The 23,609-nt window shown below is 42.3% G+C and overlaps 1 protein-coding gene across 1 annotated transcript in view; it reads right to left on the reverse strand.

Moving 5' to 3' along the window:
• Positions 1–23,609, reverse strand: part of LOC125452996 (NAD(P) transhydrogenase, mitochondrial-like) — a 189,666-nt gene that overhangs the window by 134,082 nt on the left and 31,975 nt on the right. Inside the window, exons 6-8 of the mRNA XM_048532046.1 lie at positions 18,342–18,529; positions 6,280–6,413; positions 1,802–1,993 (exon numbers count right to left, since the gene is read on the reverse strand). Of these exons, the coding sequence (XP_048388003.1) occupies positions 1,802–1,993; positions 6,280–6,413; positions 18,342–18,529 (514 nt within the window). The remainder of the gene's footprint in view (positions 1–1,801; positions 1,994–6,279; positions 6,414–18,341; positions 18,530–23,609) is intronic.

Below are 23,609 nucleotides of genomic sequence, written 5' to 3' on the forward strand. Positions count from 1 at the left end.
CATATTATGGGCTATAAACCTAAACTATGTGCTGCATACCTCATTCATCCAATGTATTGGTGAACCATGCAATGCAAGACACATTGACGCTGAATCCTGGCTGTTGTCTGAGTGACAGTGTAGGTTTTACAATTCTCTTTGAGTCCCTCTTTGTGAATGTTACCCGACAGGAAGCGTGCATTTCTGAATATTAGGTATGGATCAAGATTAACTTCGATGCAGGCTGGTACTCATTGTAAAGCTGAGGCAGAAGCAATGGCCATTAGAATAAAGTAATGGAGATGGCCATGAAGGAAAAGTACAGCTAGACAGTTTGCAGCTTTCAACTCTGCTAAACAAATGATTCCAACCCATGTCGAGAGGAGAGGGAAGGAGAAATTGCATTCCTAGCAGGAATTGCATTTTGATATCACAAACAAGGTAGGGCTTATACAATTAATCATGCAGTAACTGTTGGAAGGTTTCTGTTTGCATTCAGTTCTCACCTTCATCACCACAGTTCCTCAAACCACATGGTCCATTTTGCCATAATTATGCTCATCTTGCAAATCCAAGTGGAAGTTTTTCAAGCCAGGACAAGTGAATTTTAAAAGTTTTGTGATATTGCTGGGTAGTGCTGTAGAACAGAGGGATCTAGGCATGCCCAATACATAATTCTTTGAAGTCTGCACTATATAAAGAGAGGGTGTTTAAAAAATAATTTGGTATGCTGGCCTTCACTGCTCAGTCCTTCGAGTACTGGAGTTGGGAAGTCATGCTGAGGTTGTACAGGATATTGGTGAGACCTCTTCAGGAATGTTGCGTCCAGTTCAACTTTCCCAGTTATAGGATGCATGTTATCAAAGCTGCAGAGCATTCAGAAGAGATTTACCTGGATGTTGCCGGGTATGGAAGGATTCAGTTATAAGGAAAGGTTGGATAGGCTGGGACTTTTTCCACTGAAGCGTAGGAGGTTGATAGATGACCTGAAAGAAGTTTATAAATAATGACAGATATAGATAGAGTTAAAGATTGTCTTCTCCCTAGGATGGAGGATTTCAAGATTAGGGGTACACATATTTTAAGGTGAGAGGGGGGAGATTTAAAAAAGACATGAGAGGCAATTTTTTTACATAGCAGGTGGAATGAGTTTCCTGAGTAAGTAGAGGATGTGGCTCATTTATGACATTTAAAAAACATTTAGGTAAGGACATGATTAGGAAAGGGTTGCAAGGATTTGGGTCAGGAGCGGGCAGGTGGGACTAGTTTAGTTTAAGATTATGTTCACCATGGATATGTTGGACTGAACAGTCTGTTTCTGTGCTGTATGATTCCTATGAAAAGAGTAAATTGATATACTGGGGATTTGTTGAAACACTGTGGATAAAATAAAGTTTTGGAAGGGGCTTAATCTGAATTGGATCCCCCAATAGAAATTACCCTGATTTTCATTTCTATTGCAAATGAATTTCATCCTTTAGCTCCTTCATGGTGGGGACTAATCATTAAAAACTGCGACAAAAAACAGCACTTTTCTTCTCAGTGGGTAGAGTTTAGAAAGACAGAATTAATGGGGAGCATTAATGTCATCAACATAATGACTCTAAGATAATATTGTGTCTACGCAGGTGAAAGTAAGCACAGAGGCAATAATAAATTCCCTGGTATAATTTTGTCTCATGCTTAATATCCTTGACATTTATTTAAAACCCATCTGTTTCAGTTTGAGACAACAGAAAAGACTGGACAAGGCTGACAGTCTTTTGTTGTTGTAAAATGTACAGTAATGGTTGGAAGGTTTCGGTTTGCATTCAATTCTCACCTTCATCACCACAGTTCCTCGAACTACATGGTCCATTGTGCCATAATTATACACATCTTTCAAATCCAAGTAGAAGTTTTCTGGGTCAGGACTAACAGCTTTTAAAAGTTTTGTGATATTGTTGGAGTACAATGTGCTGGACTGGGTAGCTAGTCGACTGGGAAGATCCATGTAGCCAATGTGAGTCACCCCCTTAAAAAAGAGGAAGAAAAAACAAGACAACAAAATGTGAGGCTGGATGAACACTGCAGGCCCAGCAGCATCTCAGGAGCACAAAAGCTGACGTTTCGGGCCTAGACCCTTCATCAGAGAGGGGGATGGGGAGAGGGAACTGGAATAAATAGGGAGAGAGGGGGAGGCGGACCGAAGATGGAGAGTAAAGAAGATAGGTGGAGAGGAGAGTATAGGTGGGGAGGTAGGGAGGGGATAGGTCAGTCCAGGGAAGACGGACAGGTCAAGGAGGTGGGATGAGGTTAGTAGGTAGATGGGGATGCGGCTTGGGGTGGGAGGAAGGGATGGGTGAGAGGAAGAACAAGTTAGGGAGGCAGAGACAGGTTGGACTGGTTTTGGGATGCAGTGGGTGGAGGGGAAGAGCTGGGCTGGTTGTGTGGTGCAGTGGGGGGAGGGGACGAACTGGGCTGGTTTAGGGATGCAGTTGGGGAAGGGGAGATTTTGAAACTGGTGAAGTCCACATTGATACCATTAGGCTGCAGGGTTCCCAGGCGGAATATGAGTTGCTGTTCCTGCAACCTTCGGGTGGCATCATTGTGGCACTGCAGGAGGCCCATGATGGACATGTCATCTAAAGAATGGGAGGGGGAGTGGAAATGGTTTGCGACTGGGAGGTGCAGTAGTTTGTTGCGAACTGAGCGGAGGTGTTCTGCAAAGCGGTCTCCAAGCCTCCGCCTGGGTTCCCCAATGTAGAGGAAGCCACACCGGGTAGAGTGGATGCAGTATACCACATTGGCAGATGTGCAGGTGAACCTCTGCTTAATGTGGAATGTCATCTTGGGGCCTGGGATGGGGGTGAGGGGGGAGGTGTGGGGGCAAGTGTAGCATTTCCTGCGGTTGCAGGGGAAGCTGCCGGGTGTGGTGGGGTTGGAGTAAAAAACAAGCTACTTTTAATATTTTTGACAATGTGCTGATAAATATACAAGTGAAACACTTTTCTCTCAGCATTAAGAAGGTGAGCTAACAGAATGGTTACAATTCATTGTTTTTAGTCAAAGGAAACCTAGAGTCCAGAACAGAAACACAATTAGTAAATAAAACCAATGACAAGCAGCAATACCAAAACACTGAGCGCATCAAACTATATCGCGACTTTGGTTGGGTTTTAAGTCAGAAGAAATCACACAAATATTGTACACTGTCAAAGAACTGGGTGGGTCAACAAACTTAGGGTCTTTGTTCCTGAGAAGTGGCAATAAAATGCATCTAATTTAAGTGACAAGATAGTGAACATCAACAGTAAATAAATCCAAAAGATTACTTCAGTGCAAACCAGGGCACTGAGTAACTGCGCACGTGCTAAAATTAGGTACAGTCAGGAAGTTATACACAGTAGGAATAATTAACAATTGAAGTTGTCTTCTTTATATTCTAGAGGAAATGTTAAATTTAAGATCATTAAACATACAGGGAGGTGTCTTAATGCAGAAATGCAAATCTTTTAAAATTGCAAATACATTATTAAATATAGGCCGAAAGACCTCATCCAATTATATTTATTTTCTAATGTATTTATTCAAATTTGATTTAACACAAATAACCTTCAGCTATTTATAGGAAAGTAAGTGAAATAGTGGTCAGCTTGACAGAGTACTGCTACAATTGAATCTTTAGTTTGGGAAATTTAGTTAGTGAGGGAGTTTGGTGTAGTGAAGGAAAAGGTGATATTCTGCGCCTTTAGATAGAGCAGACTGATTGAGGGATCAGAAGACAGTGAGGTGTTGCAGTAAAAATAGCAGCTAATAAATCTAACAGTGAGTACAGCAGTTCTTACAGAGTGTTCTCCAGTAAAAAGGGAAGGACTGGTGTTAGAGAGTAGCAGGTAGGCGACTGGTTGATAAAATTTTAAGGTTTTTGTCCCTTTCAAGTTGGTTGTAGTTTAAACTAATACCAGGATAACAAACGGTTGCAAATTTACAGTTTAACTTAGACCAATAACATTTAAGTAGGGGGTATGTATTGCAGCAAGTGAATTAAGAAAGCATTAGCACAAAGAAGATCTAGAGACATCAACTAAAATTAACAGTTATAAAAGACACTAACTAGATTTAGCATAAAGGATGAATAGAGAATCTGAGGGCTGGGAAGCTGAGACCTGTTACTTGTAATGTCCTGGCTGCACTAGAATTAAGTTTTGAATGGGACTTGGTCAACCTTCTCATCTCTCTAGGAATCAAAGTCCATAAGTGGTAATTAAAGACTATTTAAGGCTTCCTCTTAGTGCCACTGAGATTAATTACAGGAGGACTCAAAAGCTGCTACCCTACAGGTCGTTTGTCTAAATGTGGCAGGGTGTTGCAAAGGAATTTACTGTCCAGTGTATATTTGGAGGCGTAGGGCAATGTTTAAAATACTAACTGAACATTTTGCATACATGCTTACAAAGAAAGGGTATGGTGAAAAAATATCATTAGAAATGACAATAGTACAGCTAATGAATAGGAAGTAAAATGGAAAGAAAATACACAAGGAAGCCTGGTTACACTTAGAGCAGATAAGACATTTGATTCTCATGGCTTGCAATGCAAGGTGCATAAGGAAGCGGAAGTAGAGATATTAAATGGATTTTCCTCCATTTCTCAATTGTCCTAAGGTATGGGGAAGGTGCCAGAAAACTGGAAAGTGGCAAGTCTAATACCCCTATCAGGAAAGGGTGTAAGGAATACCTTGTAACTCCGGGCTGCTTCATTTAATTTCTGGGCTGGCTAATGATTTAGATCAATAACTGAGAGAAAAACATCAAAAAGCACATAAACAGGTTTGAATTAATTAAGGAGAGTCAAAAAAGACTTGTAAAAGGTAGATCAAGCTGGACTAATCAGACTTAATTTTCTGAAGAAATAAGACAATAAAGATTTTAAGACTGGCTTTGACAAAGTAGTATATAAAAGTGTGGTTAACAAAATGGAGAATATGTTGGTCAGCATCAGCTTAGGTAGAAATTAGCTTAAGCAAAGAAAACAACAAATCCTGCTAATAGCATGATAAATATCACCCTTTCCCAGCTATTTACAGTTCTGACAAAGTGTTATTAGACTCAAAATCTTATCTCTGCATTTTTCCCTACAAGCGTTGCCAAACCTACGTTTCTCCTGCACTGTCCGTTTTGGGTTCGGATTTCCAACATCTGCAGTTATTTATGTTCGCTGTATTTGTAATGATAGTAATTGGTTGTTTTTCAGACTGGAAGATGGTGGAAGTGATGTTCCCCTCGGGTAAATGTTAGGACCACTGCTTTTTTTCTGATATATTACTTGGATATTGGAATAAAACTTGCTGATGATTTCCTTTGGAGGAGAAGCTGACAGTGAAAATGACATGAATCAGCAGCAACAGAGGTAGCGGAATGGGCAGACGACTTGCAGATGGAATTTAATACTGAGAACTGTGAGGCGATACACTTTGACAGAAATGTTCAGGACAGACAATATAGATTAAATAGTTACAGAGATAGCAGGAACTGCCGATGCTGGAGAATCTGAGATAACACGGTGTGAAGCTGGATGAACACAGCAGGCCAAACAACATCGGAGGAGCAGGAAAGTTTGACATTTAAACTTAACTGTTCCTCTGATGCTGCTTGGCCTACTGTGTTCATCTAGATTAAACAGCATTGTTTTAAAAAAGGGGTACAGAAACAGAAGGTTCTGGGGATTCATATGCAGTGACTATTCTGTTCAGTAATAATTTTCATACCTTTGGGTCGTTTGTTCAAAGTGAGGTACAGTATTGAAGCAAGGAAATTGGAAAAAAATGAGTTGGCGAAATATCACAGCCTTGTTTTATCACAGGTATCACTGATCTATGACAGTTCCATTGGTGGAGATCACGGCTTGCGTGACATGATGCAGCAGGTGAAAGAAGGTGGTAACTCTTTATGAATAGCCAAATTTGAGGAGAAATTGTATCTCAGTCATTATGCTCCAGTAGGCAGATGACACGTGTGTACACCCAGAGACTGACTCTAGGTCATTGCAAATGCCCTTGCAAAGCCCATGAGAAAAGGAGCATTCCATTAACCATATGGAAACAAAGTCTTCTTCCAACTAACCCCACAACACCTCCCTCCTACCAATTAAGGTCACCAGTGATGGCCTGAAAAATGTGGACAGCTTCCCAAAATATTCCAGTAACAATGGCTAGGCTTACAAGATGATTTTTACAATCATTGTAGATGGTGACACCTCAAAAACGAATCTTCCACATTAACAACTGTATACCAGGAACACCCGTTTTAACTTCCATACCTTGTGAATATAAAGCTCCCCAGGTTTAGTGGTTTCAACGTTTCCTCCTGTTTCAGAAGCCAAATCCACAACAACTGATCCATCCTTCATTGATTCAACCATTTCCTTAGTAATCAATAAAGGAGCTTTCTTACCTGTAGAAATATTAATTACACTTTAAAATTGGCTGAGAGCTTCGGTCACAATATCTTTATGAATTCTGCTGCTCATGAATGGGAAACAACTATCTTAAAGCTGCTTTTAAACTGCAAATTTCTAGATATATGATTCTGCTTATGACACAAACTTAACAAATAGCATTTAGCACCTTCAGTATCAAAAGGGAAATTCAGGGCAAACTTAAAGGATGAACAGTGTATTTTTCATTCAGCTGTTCCAAAATTTGACTCTTGCAATAGAACCCTCTCCAATTTAACAATATCCTTCCTATAGCAGGGGATCCAGAATTGCACACAATACTTCAGAAGAAGCCTCACCAAAGTCCTGTACAAACTTTACTCGACATCTGAACTCCTATACTCAAAGTCCTGGCAACCAAAGAAGAAACAGTGCCCAGTGCAGTGCTATTCTCACATTATCACCGCTGTGAGTGTATTCTTAACCTTCCCAGACTTCTAACTCTTGGTTGTAATGTATTTTCTCTTTCATCTCCTGGAGATACCAGTGAAAAAGGCACAGAGTTGGCAGCCAAACGGCAGCAGCACTTCTGCTCCCCCATCACAGAGAAAGCACTGGTACGACTGTCCCCTGTACCCTCTGCCAGCACAGATCCATACACCTTTAATTAGAGCCAAATTAGAGTTTGGGGAGCACATGCTTGGAAGTACATCGCTGCCACATCTCTGGAGCTGGTACAGACAGAGAAATGTCCAAGTTGCTGGCACATGGAGGACTGCCATGGGAACAAGCACCTGCCCAACTCAAAACAGGACAGAATCCCATAGTGTCTGCAATTAGGGATTCCATACAAATGTATCAACTGACACAGGAGCAGCAGGTGGATTTGCTGGAGGCACTGGGTAAACTGAAGTAAAGGTTGCAGGACCACACCAATGCTGTTTGCTTGAGTGTGCTGATGGCTACCTCTGTGGACAGGTTGTAACATGTTGCAGGGAGCCGAGTCCAACACTCTCAGGGTCCGGTGGAGAAACAGACCCTTGACCTGCACTCCACTGTTCCGGCTACTGGTGCTCAACACCAACAACAGGTAGCCAAGTGTGAAGCTGGATGAACACAGCAGGCCAAACAGCACCTCAGGAGCACAAAAGCTGACGTTTCGGGCCTAGACCCTTCATCAGAGAGGTACCCTCTGATGAAGAGTCTAGGCCCAAAACGTCAGCTTTTGTGCTCCTGAGATGCTGCTTGGCCTGCTGTGTTCATCCAGCTTCACACTTGGTTATCTTGGATTCTCCAGCATCTGCAGTTCCCATTATCTCTGATCACCAACAACAAGGTGATAGCAAGGCGAGTGCCTATCATTCTCTGTGTCCCTACCTCACAAGGAGACTGGGCAGTGCCAGCAGGCAGCCAGCTGGAGGAGGAACCACACACTGTGCTTCTAGAGGTCTCCTCTCAGGACATTCAAGAGGTGCTGGGCCACCCACACCCTGAGGGAGGTTATGATGAGGAGAGTGCACCTTCCTCTGGGCAGGACACACGCAGCATGTCTGGCCCTTTTAGCCAGAAATGCTGTCCGGGATTATCAGACCAACCCTGCAAGGTTAACCAGCTTCCCCCAGAGGCAACAAGATGTATTGGGAGAGAAGAAAACCTACTGAGGATACATCAGTGCCATAGCTGACACTTAATTCTAAATACATTCTCATGTATGTAGATATTTATTCAACTTCATCATCAGATATGTGAACAAACGTCTTTCTCGCTGCAAATATAACACTGAATGTAAAGTGTTCAACTGTCCTATATGAGGATTTATGATCCAAGATATGAAGAGAGTGGCTCCTGAACCATGTACGTGACGTGGGAACCTGGAAGGGGCTAGCAAATTTACCAAGTAGGGTGGCTCTTTCAAGGAGGCATATCATTGCTCATGTATCACAGCCATTAATGCTGTAGAGCATTTTGTTATCTCAGGACTCTTTCATTTGTATTGTATGACTGTCTGCTTAATGCTGTTGCTCTTTAAGGGGCCTCACATCACTTGGAAATGAAGACTCCCCCCCTCCCCCACCTCACAGAATGAAATTCCGCCCACTCCAGGTGTGATAGCAGCCATTTTCAGCTCCACTGTACTCTTGTTGTTTACAGCATGGTGGAAGGAAACAGCAGCTGATCCTCATGCAGTGAGTCTCAGGCTCAGCCTCGAGCCCTTGCTGAAACCCCAAATGTACACATTACATTCTTGATAGCCCACAATGTCAATCCTGTTGGTTTGAACTCCAATGTTCTCACCCAGCCCAGCTACCTACGTCTTCATGTCTCAATGCTCCCCATTCCCAGGCATATCAAGTCACATGCCAAATACAATAATCCACTACTCTGCCCCCAGATCGTAGCCAGGATGTTGCTATCTGATGCTTATTCCCCTCCCAAATTACCCCTTTCCCTTCAATGCTGTACTGCACCAAACCCCCACTGTCTTATATAACTATTTCATAATTGTTATCTTCTCTGTATCCCAGTAGCCTGCTGCCAATCCCCACAAATGAATTCCCCAGCTTCCCTCCACAGCAGTGGCCTGTGACAATCCCTTGACTTTTAATACCAAACCCACTCATTGTGGTCCACTCTCTTGACTAACTTAGCCAGGCAGCCACGACCAAAGTTTGAATGGACCCCTGACTGAGATCTATGCAGCTCCCAAACTGGCTTCCTGTTGGTGACTGGTGTCCAATATGGAGGTCCAGAGGAACAAACAGCCAGCTGGAGTTGCCAGGTAACCACTTTCTCTTTCATGCTTGGAATTGTCAATGTCTATTTTCTATCCAATGGATGGGTAAGTGGGAAAGTGCATGTTCAAGAGGTGAGATTAGATAATAAAGAGATGTTAATGAATGCCAATTCATGCAAATAAGCCTCTATCCGCTCATTAGTGAGAAATCTGTCTCACAGGCCAACAACTGGTTCCAAGATCAAACGTCATGCTCTTAGCAGCAAGAAGGTCTTTCTTGGCCATTTCATGCAATTGTTCCAACTTTCTCATCATGGCACATGTCATTCAGAGCCTGGGAGATTCCACACAATGCACTTTATCAAGGTGTCAGAATTATTTAATTCTTCACCCAATTCCATATAAGATGTCAATAATTAATACTTCAATTACAATTAAAGGTTGGATTTTCATGGAGTCAGGCTGATATTGGAGGCTTTTAAAAATAGCTGATAGGAAGTCCCATGCCTATTTCAGTTTTGCCAGGTTTTAGAAGGGGATGTGGCACAAGCACACAGATAAGAAGCCCAAACCCAGCAGGTCCATTTGAAATAGTGCTGAGCTCAACCAAACAGACCCCAGGTTTGCTGTTCCAAGAGCTCAACCCTGTCATGTTTTATAGAATGGACGTACAAGCATTTGAAGGGCAGATAAGGGCCCTTTAATTCTTGTGATCTGACGCTTTTTAAAAAAATAAAGATATCGAAGATAAAGACAACGAAGATATCAGAGTTAAATAAAAAAGAACTCCTTTGTTTGTCATGCCATCTGGCACAGCTTAGAAAAAAGATCTGTTCCTGTCATTTCAAAAGAGATCTTTAATGACATTTTCCAACAGATGTCATTACAAACTGACATGATAATGATCGCAGCCATAATCCCTCAGGCCACAGGGCTGCTCCCTCATTAGAGAGAGAAACTAATGGTACATTTAACCTGATGGTCACCTTTCCTTAGACCTGCGGCAAGGATGAGAAAGGCAGGGCTTTCATGGTGACCAAAGTGGGCACAAGCAAAGTTATTGTGAATACTTGGCTGAGTTTCAATGGCTTCAAAAGCACTTACCACAACGGGGAGGGCTGAATTCATATTTTGATTGATAGTCTAAAGAGACAGTTAGAGGATAAGCTGTTTTTGGCATGTTTATTGAACAACTATTTATTTGTTTATAACTGATTGAATAAATAACAGGGTTTAACTTTTGTTTTTCATTGGATCTGGAGCTTTTTTTTTAGTTTGAAATGTGTTTGAGTGAAGTTCAATTAGATTACTAGAAGTTTTTCTTTATGTCTGTTTGAAAGCCTTCCCACAGACAGTAAATGGCTCCTGATGTTTGCTCTTGATGATGGCTTTGGAGGTGGCATGGGGATATAAGATATGAAAATACACGGAGGAGCCACGGGGAGTGGGTGAGGAGGAGAGGGCTAAGGGCCTAATGCCTTCCAATGCTAAGAAAAAGTCACAGACAATGGGCCTCCAGCCTCAAATATTGCCAAGGAATCCACCCCCTTTCAGTCAGAACCAAAAATGAGTTTGATTCGGCCCTTAAAACTGATTTGGGTCTGTGGAGTGAGGAAAGTTCTCAAATCGAGTGACAATCCTGCTCAAAAATTTTATTTCAGTGATAGTAGGGACTGCCAATGCTGGAGATTCTGAGATAACAAGATGTAGAGCTGGATGAACACAATAGGCCAAGCAGCATCAGAGGAGCAGGGAGGCCGACGTTTCGGGCCGAGACCCTTCTTCCTAAAATGAATCTTCTGAAGAAAGGTCTAGGTCCAAAATGTCAGCCTTCCTGCTCCTCTGATGTTAAAGTATGGAGCTGGATGAACACAGCAGGCCAAGCAGCATCTTAGGCGCAGGAAAGCTTTTTTTTCAGAGGGAGGAGGGTAGCTTCTTCAGGTTAGGCATCCTCAGCAAAGGCTTCGCAGTGTTTTTTTTTTCCTGCTGTGTTCATCCAGCTCCACACCTTGTTGTCTCAGATTCTCCAGCACCTGCAGTTCCTATTATCTCTGATACAATTTCCTCTGATGCTGCATGGCCTGCTGTGTTCATCCAGCCCTACATCTTGTTGTCTTATTTGTTATGTTATTTGTCTAAGTTCTGGCCCTTTTTATAGTTTCTTCCATCTTAGAACTATTATATTGTGAATCCTACACCTTAAGATTGATTCTCATATCTTTTCATCAAGCTTCCTAAAATGTTTAGTCATAGAGTTATAGAACCAAAGAGCATGGAAAGAGGTATCTCGGCCCAAATAGTCCATACCGACCACATTCCCAAACTAAAGTACTCCCACATCCCTCTAAACCTTTCCTATTCATGTGCTTATCCAAATGTCTTTTAAATGTTGTAATTATACCTGCATCCAACACTGCCTCTGGAAGTTCATTCCAAACATGAGCCATTCTGAGCGTAAAATGTTGCCCCTCATGTCTGCTTTAAATCTTTCTCCTCTCATCTTACAAATATGCCTCTTTATCTTGAAATCCACACCCCCCAAAAAAAAGATACCTGCCATTCATCTTATCAATATCCCTCATCATTTTACTAATATTTATAAGATCACCCCTCAACCTCCAGTGCTCCAGTGAAAAATGTCCCAGCCCATCCAGCCTTTCCTTAGAACTCAAACCATCCATTTCCTGCAATATCCTGGTAAATCTTTTCTGAATCCTTTCCAGTTTAATAATATCCTTTCTATAACTGGAATTGCACACAGTACTCCAGAAAGATCTCACCAACATCCTATACAACCTCAACATGATGCCCCGACTCCTATACTCAAAGGTCTGAGCAATGAGGACAAGCGTGCTAAATGCCTTCTTAACCACCCCGTCTACCTGTGACACAAATTTCAAAGAATTATGTACCTGGGCCCAAGTCTCTGTTCTACAACAATACCAAGAGTCCTACGATTAATTATATAAGTTCTGCCCTTGTTTATTTTACCAAAACGCAATACCTCACATTTATCCAAATTAAACTCCATCTGCCACTCCTGAGCCCATTGACCCAACTGATCAAGATGTCTTTGTAATCTGACATAATCTTCTTAACTGTCTAGTATACCATCAATTTTGGTATCATTAGATTAGATTCCCTACAGTGTGGAAACAGGCCCTTCAGCCCAACAAGACCACAGCGCCCCTTGGAGCATCCCAACCAGACCCATCCCCCTATAACCCACACACCACTGAACACTACAGGCAATTTAGCATGGCCAATCCACCTAACCTGCACATCTTTGGACTGTGGGAGGAAACCAGAGCACCCAGAGGAAACACACGCAGATACGGGAGAATGTGCAAACTCCACACAGACAGTTACCCGAGGCTGGGATCAAACCCAGGTCCCTAGCACTGTGAGGCTGCAGTGCCAACCACTGAGCCACCGTGCTGCCCTGCAAACTCATCTGCAAACTTACTGACCTTGCCTCTTATATTCCCACCCAAATCATTTACGTAAATGACAAACAAAAGTAGAACTGGTACCGATTTCTGTTGAACACCACTGGTCACAGGTCTCCAGTCTGAAAAACAACCCAAACCACTACCCACTATTTCCTACTGTCAAACCAATTTTATATCCAAATAGCAAGTTCACTCTGAATCCCGCGTAATCTAACTTTACTAATTAGTCTACTGTGCGGAACCTTGTTGAAGACCCGACTAAAGGCCACGTAAATGACATCTACTACTCTTCCCTTATCATTCTTCTTGATTATTTCCTCAAAAAACTCAATCAAATTTGTGAGACATGATTTCCATTACACAAAAGCATGCTGACCATCCCTAATTAATCCTTAATAAAAACCAAAATCCTTACCTCTTAAAATGCATATATATCGAGTTTTGAGAAGATTTGTAGCTCAGGTTGAGTTTCTGGATGTGAGTTTGCTCGCTGAGCTGGAAGGTTAGTTTTCAGACATTTCGTCACCATTCTAGGTGACATCATCAGTGAGCCTCCGATGAAGCGCTGGTGTTACGTCCCGCTTTCTATTTATCTGTTTAGGTTTCCTTGGGTTGGTGACATCACCAATGCAGGAAATGACATCACCAACCCAAGGAAACCTAAACAGATAAATAGAAAGCGGGACGTAACACCACCGCTTCATCGGAGGCTCACTGATGATGTCACCTAGAATGGTGACGAAATGTCTGAAAACTAACCTTCCAGCTCAGCGAGCAAGCTCACATCCATGCATATATATCCTATCTTTCAATATCACTGCCAACATCTTACCTACCAGCAATATCAGACTCACTGGTCTATAGTTCACAGGCTTCTCCTTGCAGCCTTTCTTAAATAAAGGCATGACATAAGCCACCCTCCAGTCCTCCAATATCTCATCATGGTTATAGATAATACAAGTACTTCTGCAAGGGATCTCTTCAATTTCCTCCCTAACTTCCCACAACATCCTGAGACACAATTGATCAGGTCCCAAAGATTTATCCACCTTTATGTTTTCTAAGGCCTCCAGCACTTTGTTTTCCGTAACGTGAACTGTTTTCAAATCATCAAGATTTCTTTCCCCAAGTTTTCTAGCCTCTTTTTCTTTCTCTACAGTAAAAACTCACATGAAATATTCATTTGATATCTCTCCCATCTCCTGAAACTCAACACATATATGATCTCATTGATGTTTAAGGGGCCATATTCTCTCTCCAGTTGCTCTTTTGCTCTTAATGTACTTGTAGAATCTTTTTGGATTATCCAAAACCTTATCTGCCACGGCTATCTCATATCCCATCTCTGCCACCCTAATTTCCCTCTTAATACACTTCAAGGAATTCATTTGATCGCAGTCGTCTATATCTAATATGATTTTTTTTTATTCTTGACTAAAACATCAACATCTTTATTCATCCATTGTTCCCTAATCTTACCAGCTGTACCTTTCACTCTACAGGAACATAATGTCTCTGAATTCTCATATCACATTTTTGAAAGACTCTCACTTATCAGACGCCCCTTTACCTGTAAACAGTCTACTCCAACCAACTTTTGAAAGTTCTAATCTCATACCATTAAAATTTAACCTACTCCAATTAAGAGCTTTAACTTTTATGGAAGGCTTACCCTTTTCCATAAACATATTACACCTAATAGAATTATGATCACTCGTTCCAAAGTGTCCCCCTACTATCACTTTAGTCACTTGCCCTAGTTCATTTTTTCATTTTAGTTTTCAATTTAGCCAATGATAATTTTACTGAATTGGCACTGACATTGAATGACAATTAAGCTGTGCTTCCCAAATGAATCCGAACTCAGAAATCTCTTTGGCATTTGGGATCCTTAAGCCTTGTTAACATGTAAACTCCTGGGACTGGGGAAGACAGAGTGATATTCCATTGCTTCCTTCATTAAGAGAACATAGTGTAAAGTTTCAGACTAGAAGACATCACCCAAATCTTAATGCTCTCATTCAAACCAAAGTCCAAAAATACACCGGTTAGGTGGACTGACAATGCTAGATTGCCCTGTAGTGTTCAGGGATGTGCAGGCTAGGTGGTTTGGCCATGGGAAATGGGGTACTAACAGGAGAGAGTGAGGGCTGGGTCTGGGTATGATGCTCTTTGGAGGGTCAGTTAAACTCGATAGGCTGAACAGCCTTTTTCTGCACTGCATGGATTCTTCTCTAAGCATTCCTCACATATTGTGGCAACATAGCCAGTTTATGATTGTTGTGAGAATGTGAATCAAGCCTGCCAAAACATCCTCAGCTTCAAAGCAAGGCTCAGAAGAGATATGTGATACATAACCTTTAACTGTTTTAAGTGCTGAGTCATTCTTGATCTTATCTGATTTTCTTCAAATTGATTCCTCATGCTCAGATTCAGCTGGGAGCAACTTCCTCTCACTAAAACTCCAGGATACTAGTCATTTTGGCTAATCATATTAGGCACAGAATCTACTGTTGTTTAAATTCTTCCTGGCTTTAGCAAACTTTATCAATGAAATCCTGCAGTAAATATTAGGGCCTTGCTAGTAAACTAGTCAAGGGTATTTCTGGTTGTACCAATGAGATAAATTGACTGTGCAGCTCTCTGAGATCTCTGCATTTCCCCAATTCCGACCTCTAGAGCTTTCCTGATTTCCATCAATCCACTGTGTTGACTGTGCCTAGGCCTAGACACTAAAGATCTGGAATTCCCCTCGTAAACCTCTCTACCTCTGTTTCCTCTTTAGAAATGCACATTAAAACCTACCTCTTCATCAGGTTTGCGGTCACCTGTCTAAAAGTCTTGTTACACAATTCTGTGTCAAACGTAGTTTGATAATGCTTCAAGTAAATATCTCAGCATACCTTCCCACGTGAAAAGTGCCAGATAAATCTAGTTATTGTTGTCTATGCTTGCCCATTAGTTTACAATTTCAGCTAAGACACAATTGTTATATATCTAATTCAATACGATTACCAAAGTCACATTTAGGGTGGTCTTCCATTACTGCCTGAAACTCAAGGCAAATTTGTTGTGAGCTTGTGCTACCCGCCCGAAAGCTGGCAGTAAAAAAAACATTGAGGTTTCGGCCTCACTTAAATGATCTGTTGGGAGAAGGTAGACCCTACATCCAGACTTATCCAGCCTCCTGGATGTGCTTGAAACATTAGGATCCTTGTGGGATAATAAAGTGTGAAACTGGATGAACACAGCAGGCCAAGCAGCATCTGAGGAGCACAAAAGCTGACATTTCAGGCCTAGTCCCTTCATCAAAGATGGGGATGGGGTGAGGGTTCTGAAATAAATAGGGAGGTGGGGGGGGGGGGAGGACGACCGAAGATGGATAGAGGAGAAGATAGGTGGACAGGAGAGTATAGGTGGGCAGGTAGGGAGGGGATAGGTCAGTCTGGGGAGGATGGACAGGCCAAGGGGGTGGGATGAGATTAGTAGGGAGGAAATGGAGGTGTGGCTTGAGGTGGAAGGAGGGGATAGATGAGAGGAAGAACAGGTTAAGGAGGTGGGGACGAGCTGGGCTGGTTTTGGGATGCAGTGGGGGAGGGGAGATTTTGAAGCTGGTGAAGTCCACATTGATACCATTGGGCTGCAGGGTTCCCAAGCGGAATATGAGTTGCTGTTCCTGCAACCTTCGGGTGGCATCATTGTGGCACTGCAGGAGGCCCAGGATGGACATGTCATCTAAGGAATAGAAGGGTGAGTTAAAATGGTTTGCAACTGGGAGGTGCAGTTGTTTATTGCAAACTGAGAGGAGGTGTTCTGCAAAGCAGCCCCCAAGCTTTCACTTGGTTTCCCCAATGTAGTGGAAGCCACAGCGGGTACAATGGATACAATATACTACATTGGCAGATGTGCAGGTGAACATCTGCTTGATATGGAATGTCATCTTGGGGCCTGGGATGGGGGTGAGGGAGGAGGTGTGGGGGCAAGTGTAGCACTTCCTGCGGTTGCAGGGGAAGGTGCCGGTGTGGTGGATTTGGAGGGGAGTGTGGAGTGGACAAGGGAGTCCCGGAGAACCAGTCCAGCTCATCCCTGCCTTCCTAACCTGCTCTTCCTCTCACCTATCCCCTCCTCCCACCTCAAGCCGCACCTCTATTTCCTACCTACTAACCTCATCCCGCCTCCTTGACCTGTCCATCCTCCCCGGACTGACCTATCCCCTCCCCACCTCCCCACCTATACTCTCCTCTCCACCTATCTTCTCCTCTATTCAACTTCGGTCTGCCTCCCCCTCTCTCCCTGTTTATTTCAGAACCCTCACCCCATCCCCCTCTCTGATGAAGGGTCTAGGCCCGAAACGTCAGCTTTTGTGCTCCTAAGATTCTGCTTGGCCTGCTGTGTTCATCCAGCTTCGCACTTTGTTATCTTGGATTCTCCAGCATCTGCAGTTCCCATCATCCCAGGATCTTTGTGGGGTTTGGATAGAAGAAATGGCTTTGAAGAAGTCCAGGTAGGGTTTATAAGACCTAAGAAAAATCAAGTCCTCCAGGGTCAGGCTGCCAGCAGACACCAGCTACAGCACGCTGGCAGCTTTCATGGCATCCATACTGAGTTGACATTCAGTCAGGTGCTTTGACGGTCACGGAATCTGGGGGAGAATAAAGCAAGAGGGGAGATGAGAGGAAGAGGGGATGCAGATGCACTGAAGAACAATGCTGCACAAATCACTCCTCAGTTTACTAAAGCATTTACTGCCCCCAGTGGTGCAGGTTTGGGTTCTGCGCCTACCAGTGTTCCAGGGATCCAGGGACAACCTCTTCCTCTCATACTTTTGAACCTTTAGCTAAATACATAGGGTCTGGTCTGAAACTATATTGGAATCAGAGGCAGCAGTAGCAGAAGGAGGAGATCGAAGGCAGGGCAGTAGTGGCAACAAGCATTCAGCTCTGCCCGTGGTCTGAGTTCCCACACAGAGATAAGCCCTAAATTAGGCTCTAATATCTAGACACATTGCATTCCTTTTGGCTTTGTTCCTTTTACTTCTGCTGTATTTTTATTCCAGTTTTGTAATCGAGGGTGTAACCAACATGGCACCAGAGAATGATGACTCATACAGTTTTTACCACATTCCTGTATTTGAGTACATGTGACAATAAAGCCTAATGCTAATGGTAAAGGAAGTTTCAGGGAGGTTGTCTCAGGTTTTTGCGCATCAGAAAGTCACCGACCCGAAGAACTTGATTTTAATAACAGGGGGCTGTGCCAATTCTAATACAATCATGTTACAATGCTGTGCATATTACTAGTCAAGGTTTAGCCAAGATTTTCTTGTGTGAGGAATACCAATATTCCCAGAATGATAAAGGCTAGACAGGTATTGCTACTGCTTTCATCACTTTAAAATACCAAACAGCAATATCAATACACTCTGCATATTCATTTTTATTTTTCTCAGACTTTAAAACAGTTTCATTTTACTCAGTATCAAATAAGGATACTCTTCGAAGCAAAGTTAACTTCTTTTGTTTTGCATTGAACCATACATGTTTACATGACTCTCACACTCTTTTCTACCCAAGCAGCCTCTAATTACTTTGAAATCTCAGATCCAACCACAATTTTTCCATTGGCTTTGACATGAGTCTAATTTTGTACTGAACTAGCAGGCTAATCTATTTGTTGCAAGGTAAGAAACACTAAATTTAGTACGTCGACTTCCAAGCCATCCAAACTAATTTGAATATTCCAGCTATGAAATATCCTACCTGGAATGAGGGCCGTACTGATGATTATATCTACCTCTCGACACTGTTTCGCAAACAGCTTCATCTCTGCATCGATGAACTCCTTGGACATTACTTTGGCATAACCCCCTGTACCTTCTCCAGACTCTTTAATGTTTACTTCTAGTGGTTCCGCACCCAAAGATTTAAACTGCTCAAGAGCTGCGGATCTGCGGAAGCAAATCATAATTTAAACTTTAATAAAGCTGTATGCATCCCAGTATAGATCTTTATGCGGTGGTATACTGAAAGTCAGTCAGGAGCCTGAAAAGCAATTCTCCCCATTTTAATTTCCATTAGACTCCATTGAAGCTCAGGAGTCCTACTTTGCGTAATTTATATGTATTCACCTCACACATTTCTCAACTGTAGGGATGGCCTAACCTGAGTTTTACATCAGGATTGGATGTCAGTGAGCACTGACAAAGAAATTGCAGGCTCATTGTCAGTTGCCACATTCGGGCACTATTTTAATTCCCAACCTAATGACCAAACTGCAGGCCTGGCTGTCACTCAAACCTGGGGGAATGACGCACAGGGCAGTACAGAAGATAAAAACAATGAAGGGATAATGGTAAATAGAACAAAAGGGAGGGTGTACAGAAGAGCAGAAACATTTATGGAAAAGCTAGAAATGTCCAATTCATATTCCCAAACTATTACATTAGAACTTTCACTCTTCCTCCCTGGATTACCAGTAGAATAATGTAAATACTGCACTGCTGCACCCATGAATTGAATTGTCAAATTACAACAAGACGGCAGAGATTTAAGCTAATAAAATAGTTAGGACTCATACCAGAAAATTCTTCTTGACATAAACAATGAAAACAGTACATCTGCATGGAGCAGTAGAGGCAAAAAATCTGGAATTATTTAAGAAACAATTGGGTACCACATTGAGAGATCACATCTCCTTCTGAATGGGTGCATTAGGAAGGGTTTGAGATTCTTTCTGGTTTGCAATGACGCTTTAAATGCCCATTTACAGTATGTGGACATAACTGGCCAGGCCACTTCTGGGCCACTGCTACACAAACTTCAAAGACACCTACCTCTCAATCCCCCACTGACACATCGGAAATTCTGACCACAGCACTGTGTTCCTCCTCCCAAGTTACAAGCAAAAGCCGAAACAGAAAGAAAAGAGGAGAACACGCCCCCATCTATATCAACAGAACTGAGGTTGAGAGGGTGGCGAGCGTCAAGTTCCTTGGAGTGACAATAACCAACGACCTGTCCTGGACTTCCCACTTAAATGCGACAGTCAAGAAGGCACAACAACGCCTCTTCTTTCTCAGGCGGCTCAGGGAATTTGACATATCCATATGATCCCTCATCAGCTTCTACAGATGCATAGCTTTGATCAGATAGCATACTGTCCAGGTGCATAATGGCCTGTTATGGCAAATACTCTGCCCAAGACTGTAAGAGACTGCACAATGTGGTGTGCACAGCCCAGGCCATCACAGAAACCAACCTTCCATCCATGGACTCTATTGACACAGCTCGCTGCTGCAGAAAGGCAGCAAAAATCATCAAAAGCCCATCACAAGCTGGTAATGACGTCCTGCAACCTCTTCCATCAGGCAGAAATTACAAAAGCCTGAACACACGCACGAGCAGGTTCAGGAACAGCTTCTTTCCGGCCATTATCAGACTGTTAAATGGACTCCAGCCTCAAATAATGTATCCTGCAATGTAACCTGTAATGTAAACTGTATGCCTCTCAATCTTTTTGATCTGTACATCCTTTGCTTGCTATGATCTGCTGTACCGCTCATAGACAAAGCTGTTCACTGTATTTCAGTACACGTGACAATAAAATCAATCAATCAAGCTAGCAGCTACTGTCTATTCCTAATTGTGCAGAAGGTAGTTATGGGTATGGAGTTATATGTCAACCAAACCAGGTAAAAATAGCAATTTCCATCCCTGAAGGACATTAGTAAACCAGATGGATTTTTTCTTCCAACAGATGATAATGGTTTCACAGTCACCATTAGACTCTTAATTTCAGATTCTTATTGAATTCAAGTTCCACTAACAGCCACAATGGGATGTTAATGTGAATCTACAGAAAATTCCCTGGGATTCTGGATTAATAGATTAGTGATAACATCACCAGGCCTCCCAAAACCTTATGATCACCTTGTCTTCCAGAAATTTATCCAAACATTTCTTGAGGGATTGCAAGTAATTAATTTTCACCAACTCCAGTAGAATTTTCTTTCATTGATCAATCATTGTCTTGGACCAAGAAAACACTGGGACATTCAACACCATCCTTCGCTGCCTCCATTTCTACAACTTCTCACATAGAAAACAGGAGGAGTAGGCCATTCAGCTTTTCAAGCCTGCTCTGCCACTCAGTACGATCATGACTATTCTTCCTAATTAGTATTCTGTTCCTGCTTTCTCCCCGGACTCTTCGATCCCTTTAGCCTTACAAACTATATCTACCTGCTTCTTGAAAACATTCAATGTTCTAGCTTGAACTGTTCTCTGTGGCAGAGAATTCCACTGGTGCACCAGTTTCCGGGTGAAGCAATTTCTCTTCATCTCAGTCCTAAATGTCCTACCCTGAATTCTTAGAATGTGACCTTTGCAGTGGACTACCCTGTCATCAGGAACATTCTTCCTGCCTTTAACCCTGTCTATTCCTGTTAGGATTTTGTAAATTTCTAGGGAATCTTCCCCCCACCACCCAATTCTTCAAACTCCACTGTACACAGTCCTAACTGATCCAGTCATTCTTCATATGTCAGTACTGCTATCCCAGGATTCAGTCTGGTAGCTCTTTGTTGTACTTCCTCCATTGCCAAAACATCCTTCCTCAGATAAACCATCCAAAACTGCACACAATATTCCAGTTTCACCAAGGCCCTGTTTTGTGACAATAAGACATCCTTGTTCCTGTACTCAAATCCTTTCACTATGAAAGCCAACACACCTTTTGCCTTCTTCACTGTCTGCTGCACCTGCACGTTTACTTTCAGCAACTGGTGTGAAAGGACACCCAGGTTCCATTGCGCCTTCCAATTTCCAATCGATCACCGTTCAGACAATAATCTGCCTTCCTGCTGTTGCTATCAAAGTGGATAACTTCGCATTTATCCACATTATACTTCATCTACTATGGATCTGCCTGATCACGCAACTTGTCTGAATCACACTGAGGTAGTCTTGCATCCTCCTCACAGCTCTCCCTCCTACCCAGTTTGAGTCATCTACAATCTTGGAGATATTACATTCCATTCCCACATATAAATCAATCATACAGATTGCGGGGTCCAAGTACTAATCCCGGTGGTGTCCTTCTAGTCACTAGCTGCCACTTGAAAAATGGTCCATTTATTCCTTCTCTTTGTTTCCTGTTTGCCAGTCAGTTGTCTATTCATGTTAGTACACTACGGCCAATCTCATGCATTTTAAGTTTACATGCTAATCTCTTATGTGGGACCTCGTCAAGAGTTTTCAGAAAGGACATTCTCCCCAGCACTATCCAAAGCAATGTATCTGTTCTGCAGCCGAATGGAGTCAGGGAATTCCTGAATTACCTGCTTGGTCCTCCTACTCGGCCTGATCATCACCCACTCTCTCGCTGCCTTTGGAATCTTACACTGCAGGGTGACCACCTCTCTGCAGGTCCTATCCAAATGACCATCCCTTAACAAATCCATACTGACTATTGCTAATTAACTCCGAATCATAGAATTTTACATTACAGAAGGAGGCCATTTGATCCATCATGTCTAAACCAACTCCCAAAAGAGCTACCCAGCTAATCCCAGTCTCCAGCCCTATCTCAATTGCCATCTAAATTCATCACTTTTAAATATGTATCCAGCTCTCTATTGAAACCTCCTATGGGATTAGCCTTCGCCACTCCCCAAGCAGTGCATTCCAAATCCTGACAACTCTCTGAATAAAGAAGTTTCTCCTCAACTCACTCCTGGCTATCTTGCTGACAATCTTAAAATTGTGCCCGCCTAGTTACTGATATGACAACTGGTGGAAGCAGAATATCTTATTCTATACTGTCAAAATAGTTCATAATTTTGAACACCTCAATGTGATCGCCTCATAATATTCTCTGCTCCAAGAATAAGCCCAATTTCTCTTATCTTTCATTGTACCTAAAATCCCTCATTTCTGGTATTATTCTAGTAAATCCCCTTTGAAACCTCTCCAGGGCTTTAACATTTTTCCTTAAATATGGTGCCAAGAACCGAACACAATTCTCCACTTTCTTGCTTTTGTACTATTTGCTTCTATTTACAAATCCAAGAATCCTATAAGCCTTCTTAAGAACAGTTCTAACTTGTCCAGTCACCTTCAGAGAATCATTTATGCAAACCCTGAGGTCCTCTGCTCCTGTACTCCCCTCAAAGTTGTACCATTGAGCCTGTATTGTCTCTCCATGTTTCTTCTACCAAAATGCATTATCTCACATTCTTCTGCATTGAAATTCATCTGCCAAATGTCTGCGCATTTGGACAACTTGTCAATGTCCCTCTGAAGTCACATAGCATTATCCTCACATTTAACAATTCTCCCTAGCTTAGTATCATCTGCAAACTTATAGATATTGCTTCCAACATCCAAATCCAAATCATTTGTATGAATCCAAAAACGCAACAGCCCTAATTCTGATCCCTGGGGAAATCCACTTTCACACCTCTCCAATCTGAGAAATGCCCATCTGTACCTACCCTGTTTCCTATCTCTTAGCCAACTTTTATTCCTTGCTGCCAAGAATCCATTAATTCCAAACATTTGTAATTTGCTAACCAACCTGCCATGTGGCACTGTATCAAGTGCTTTCTGAAAGTCCAAATATACCAGTCCAAACCAGTGCTCTCCATTTGCATATATATATAGTTACTCAGAATTCTTTCTAATAACTTCACCAGCACTGAGCTTAGAATGACTGGCCTGAAGTTTCCTGGTCTATGCCTATCAAAGGGGATGGAGAGATAGTGGGAATAGAGAACTGATTTATATGAGAATACTGAATAGAAAATAGTGAAGGAGCAGGTTTGAAAGGCCAATGGCCTAACTTTGCTCCTATTTCCTAAATTTGCCAATTTGTTTGAATTTTTTCGGAACCAGGAGAGTTTATGAGGCTAGTGCATTTGAGATGGTTTGTACAGATTTTAACAAGGCTTTTAATATGGTAGACTAAGTAAGAGCACATGGAATCCAAGTGGTGCATGGGATCCTAAATTGGCTGAGATGCAGGAAGCA

The sequence above is a fragment of the Stegostoma tigrinum genome, chromosome 1 (genome assembly GCF_030684315.1).
Source record: "Stegostoma tigrinum isolate sSteTig4 chromosome 1, sSteTig4.hap1, whole genome shotgun sequence".
NCBI lineage: Eukaryota > Metazoa > Chordata > Chondrichthyes > Orectolobiformes > Stegostomatidae > Stegostoma > Stegostoma tigrinum.